The 5091-nt window shown below is 37.6% G+C and overlaps 1 protein-coding gene across 1 annotated transcript in view; it reads left to right on the top strand.

The window, feature by feature from the left end:
• The window catches only part of Copb1 (coatomer protein complex subunit beta 1), a 40430-nt gene that overhangs the window by 3361 nt on the left and 31978 nt on the right, over positions 1-5091 (top strand). The window contains exons 3-4 of the mRNA XM_023719326.1: positions 3429-3658; positions 4257-4426. Coding sequence (XP_023575094.1) covers positions 3429-3658; positions 4257-4426 — 400 coding nt within the window. The remainder of the gene's footprint in view (positions 1-3428; positions 3659-4256; positions 4427-5091) is intronic.

The following is a 5091-nucleotide window of genomic DNA, read 5'->3' as shown; positions in this document are numbered from 1 at the left end:
GCATTTCCACTTTTTCATATCATTTAAGACAGTTCAAGGGCCAGCCAAATAGCTCAGCACATTAAAGTGCCTACAAGCAGGTGCAAGGGCCAGGGGTTTGATCCCTGGGCCTGCTGTGCCTGCCCCCCCCCCCCAAGGGCACACAGAGACAGCAATTAAGACTGGGCATGTTGGCGCACACCCCATAATCCCAGCTCTGGGAGGCTATAAACAGGTGGATCACTATAAATCCGATCTAGTAGTGAGACCCTGAACACCCTTTGGACCCTTCCCTAAAATACAAAATAAGAAAAAGAAAAAAAAGACAGTTGAATGAGCAGGGTGCATGACTGTAATCCCAGCACTCTGGGAGGCTGAAACAGGATCAAAAGTAGGAACCCAGCCTGGGCTGTTTAGTAACTTAGTAAGACCCTGCCTCAAAATAAATGAAGAAGGGCTGGGGATGTATCTCAGTGTGAAGGTCCTGGGTTCAAGTCACAGTACCAACCAACCAACAAAAATCAGATGTTGTGCAAGTTAGTAAATATACATTTATTATGATCTTTTTTTCAGTAAGGTAACATGCTAATTAAATCTGTCCTATTTGGAATAATACACTTGTCTTAATTGTGCAGACTCTGCCTTACTCTCCTCTTACAAATAAATAAGTCTTCAATTTTGTGTGCATTTTAAGAAAAGTTGAGATTAAAAGTTTAGAACTAATTTTTGAGTAACAAGGATCTTTTATTTGGTTAAATATTTCTTGTTACCTTTAATCACTGGATCTGAACTCTGTTGACTGTGCCTTCCCTGGAGTAGGAGATACTCAGTGTATATTGGTAAACAGAATTGATTCTTGAAATTTTCCATATTTTTTCTTGTGTTTATTAAAAAAAAAAATCTGGAAATTTGAAGCTTTGGCAAGAAACACATCCTTTCTTCCGCTAAGTTTAAATTGTTGGAATACATGGCAGTTGGAGTGGAATGCATAAAATAAAACTGTAATAGATGTTTTTTATTTATTTATTTTTATTTTTGCGGAACCAGGGATTGAACTCAGGCCCTTGAGATTGCCAGGCAAGTGGTTATTCTACTGAGCCATCTCCCCAGCCCCTAATAGATGTTTTTTAAAGTTCCTTATATTTTGAAAACTTTATAAACTAGTGTTACAAGTGGAGTCTGGCCTCCTAAACTTTTAGGAATTTACTATTTTGTGAAAAATATTTAAAAACTGGAGTAAAAGAAACCATCAAGGGGCTAGTGAGATGGCTCAGTGGTCTAAAGCACCTACTTAGAACAAGCTTAGCTAAAGCACAGGGACTGAAGTTCAATCCCCCAGCACCACATGCCAGCCAGCCCCGCCCCCTGGTGGGCTGAGCTGCTCCCCCCACATAAATAAAAATTTTTTTTTAAAAAAAAGAAACCATCAAGATAATAGTGATGCAATTAGGACTTTGGGACTTCATGTCCTTTATGTTATCAAACAGAAAAACATTTTAAAAATCAGAAAGAGAACTTTGGAACAAAGACAAGAAGAACTTGTTGAGTCTCAGTGAGTACAGCTTTAGCCACTTAGAAACTTTGTGTGAGTAGTCCAAATATCAGAGGGTGTCCTCTATTCTGCAACATGTAAGAATATTAACCTGAGCATAAATAGCCCTTGGAAGACAGAGAGGACTTGAAGACTTGATTTACGTGGAACAGTTTTTCCAAGGCATAAGCCTTTCCTATGACCCTAGTAAGTGGCCAGGCATAGTGTGTCTCTTTGGCAACGGGGATTCTTTACTTAATAGCTGTTTAGGTCTAATTGTTAAGAAAGCATTTCTCACAGTTAGGCCCAAATGTGTTCCCTCGTAACTTCTCAGTTTTCAGTTCTAACTCTTCCATGGTAGCACTGGGTCTTTGGTTTCATCTTGTTTTTGTGGTACTGGGGATTGAACCCAAAGCCTTCACAGTAAGCTGGGTCCCTAGCCCTTTTTATTTTTTGAGACAAGGTCTTGCTTGCTAAAATGGCCAGGCTGGGCTCACACTTGCGCGGCTCTTGCCTCAGTCTCTGCGAGTGCTGGGATTACCAGTGTGCACTACTGTGCCTAGCTGTCCTCTAGGAATACAGGAGGGCCTCAGCACTCTTCGTCTTCTCTTCCCACTTAACTATGTATTTTCATGGTCTAAACAATATAATAGCAGTGCACATGTATCATGTTTCTTCCTTTAAATTTTGAATCCAAAAGATTGTTAGTACCATAAATTTTTTTGTGTATAATAATAATGTGAAGTTGTTTTGCATTCAGTTTTTGTACTTTATGTGGCATAGCTTAGGGTTTTTTGTTTGTATTTTGTCTTAAGTGTGTTATCCTTTAAGCAATGGCTAGAAATACAGACATTTTAATATTCTTTCAGTTTTCCAAACAGTATCTTTTTTTCTTCTTTATCTTCTACACAGTGTCTTCAGTCTAAAGCTGTATAGGCTTCCAGGCGTGGTGGTCCATGCATATAATACCAGCCCTCATGAGGCTGAGGCAGGATTGCTCCAGGGAGGCCAACTTGAGCTGCATAGGTGAGCTCAAGGCCAACCTGTTCTGCAAAGCAGAAAGAAACCTGTCGCAAAAAACCTAATAAATAAATAATTAAATTTATATGGTCTGCAGAAATATAAGATTTTAGAATTATTCATTTGTTTAGACAGCCTTTTCTGAAAATGAGGACCTTCTTCCTAAAAAAAAAAAAACACTATATTTGTCTGAACCCCTCCATAATAAGTGGTTATAACTTTGAGAAAATGCACATAAAGTAAGTTACATTGAATTCAGAAGTACTTGTATTGGTAGCATCACCTTAAGTTTTTAAAAATAGCTACAGGGCTGGAACTCAATATCTCAAGTTCAATTTCTAATACTAAAAAAAAAAAAAGCTCTATATATGTTTGAAAAATATCATTACTTGATATACTTACAGATTCAGAAACATGCTACATTGGCTTGATTGGTTAGGACCATAAGTCTAATTTAGTGGCTTCGTATTCTATCTGAAGAAAGTAAGTTTCAGAGATAAGTGATTTATGCAGAGAAGTGGGGGTTCTGTAGTAGAATGAAGCGAAGAAACCTTTGTCACTTGGATTGATGCTTTTATTTCTTTTTTTTAAATTTTTATTTATTTATGTATATTTATTTATTGTGTGTGTGTGTGTGTGTGTGTGTGTGGCCAGCTCAGCCCACCAGGGGGCGCGGCTGGCTGGCATGTGGTGCTAGGGGATCGAACCGTGGTCCCTGTGCTTTGCCAAGCTTGTTCCAAGTAGGTGCTTTAGACCACTGAGCCATCTCTCCAGCCCGATGCTTTTATTTCTATTGCCAATAACAAAGTATGTTTTATTATTAATAGCTTTTAAAATTACCTGAGGAATTGTCTTTTGAAAGGATTGAGCTTTTTTTTTTTTCCCCTAATTGGATTAGAAAAAGGAGATGTGAAATCAAAGACTGAAGCTTTAAAGAAAGTAATCATTATGATCCTGAACGGTGAGAAGCTTCCAGGACTCCTGATGACCATCATTCGTTTTGTGCTACCTCTTCAGGATCATACCATCAAAAAACTGCTCCTGGTATTTTGGGAAATTGTTCCTAAAACAACTCCAGATGGGAGACTTTTACATGAAATGATTCTTGTGTGTGATGCGTACAGAAAGGTAAACAGAACCAACTTACCTATCTACCTTCTTTCTGTATTTTTTTTCTGAGACATAGTCGCACTGTGAAGTTCAGGGGCTGGGTTTGAACTCATAATGTAGTCCAGGCTGGCCTTGAACTTGTAGCCATCCTCCTGGCTCCGTCTCCTGAATTCTGGGATTACAGCATGTGCCACTATGCCCAGTAGTTATTTCTGAATATTGCTTTGATTTTAAATAATTATAAAATTGGTGAATGGACTTTTAGCTTTTAAAATTAAATCTTTGTTAAAATGTAAAAAAGTATGCTGCCTTTTGGAGGGAAATTTGTAAAGAGTTCTGTTGTTACTTCCTCAGACATTTTCTATGCATTTTATATGTGTGTTATAAATTAAATTTAGCAACACATATAGTATGTAAGACAGCAATGACATTGGTATAAACTACTTGATAATAAGAATCTGATGAAAATTATCTGATAATCTAGGTCTTTCCTGAAACTTTGATTTTTTTTTATTGGAAAGTTTTGCATTTAAAAACGGATTTTGAAAAAATAAGAAAAATAAAAATTGATTTTGGTAAGCTGAAGCTCAGCATTCATATTTAATTTTTATATCAGGATCTTCAGCATCCTAATGAATTTATTCGAGGATCTACTCTTCGTTTTCTTTGCAAATTGAAAGAAGCAGAATTGCTAGAACCTTTAATGCCAGCTATCCGTGCTTGCTTGGAGCATCGCCACAGCTATGTTAGAAGGAATGCTGTTCTAGCCATCTATACTATCTATAGGTATGTAAAGACATCCTAGCTTAGCTCTGTGAGGACTTCTCAGTCTTTCAGACTAGAGGTTCCAAAGTGATGCTTTGCAGACTACATGTAGTTTGTGGATATGTTTTGTTCACCAGCACAGTATTTTTCCCTTATTAAGTTGTCAACATTGAAAAGTCAAAAAAGTGCTGGCAACACTGGGCCTTAGTGTTTGCACAGCAATCAACTGAAATTGGCTGTGCATGGTGGCGCACAACTGTAATCCCAGCACTGAGGAGTCTGAGGCAAGGGGATCTTTGTAAGTTTGAGGCCAGCCTGGGCTATAACATGAGCTCAAGGCCAGCCTGAACTGCATTGCAAGACCCTATCTCAAAAAGACCAAAAAAAAAAGACTGAAATTGAATTATGCAAGCTCCCTTTGTAATTATACACTTTCCAGTTTGATGCATTACCTCCTATTCTCAGTTGTATAATTCCAATCCACTTAATTCATTTACTTGCTTACCTCCTAAATGCTCTGAGTTTTTCAATTTGTATTAGAATTTTTTTAAACAGTTTTTAAAAATCTTTATTTATTTATTTATTTGGTACAGAATCTCACTATGCAACTTGGACTCATAGTGATCCTCCTATCTTAGCCTCCCTGGCACTAGAAATACATCCATATACTACCATGCCGAGTTTCA

This window comes from Octodon degus, unplaced genomic scaffold, assembly GCF_000260255.1.
Source record: "Octodon degus isolate 3935 unplaced genomic scaffold, OctDeg1.0 scaffold00067, whole genome shotgun sequence".
Classification (NCBI taxonomy): Eukaryota; Metazoa; Chordata; class Mammalia; order Rodentia; family Octodontidae; genus Octodon; species Octodon degus.
The sequence above is the reverse complement of the archived record's forward strand: the minus strand, read 5'-3'. Positions and strand labels throughout refer to the sequence as shown.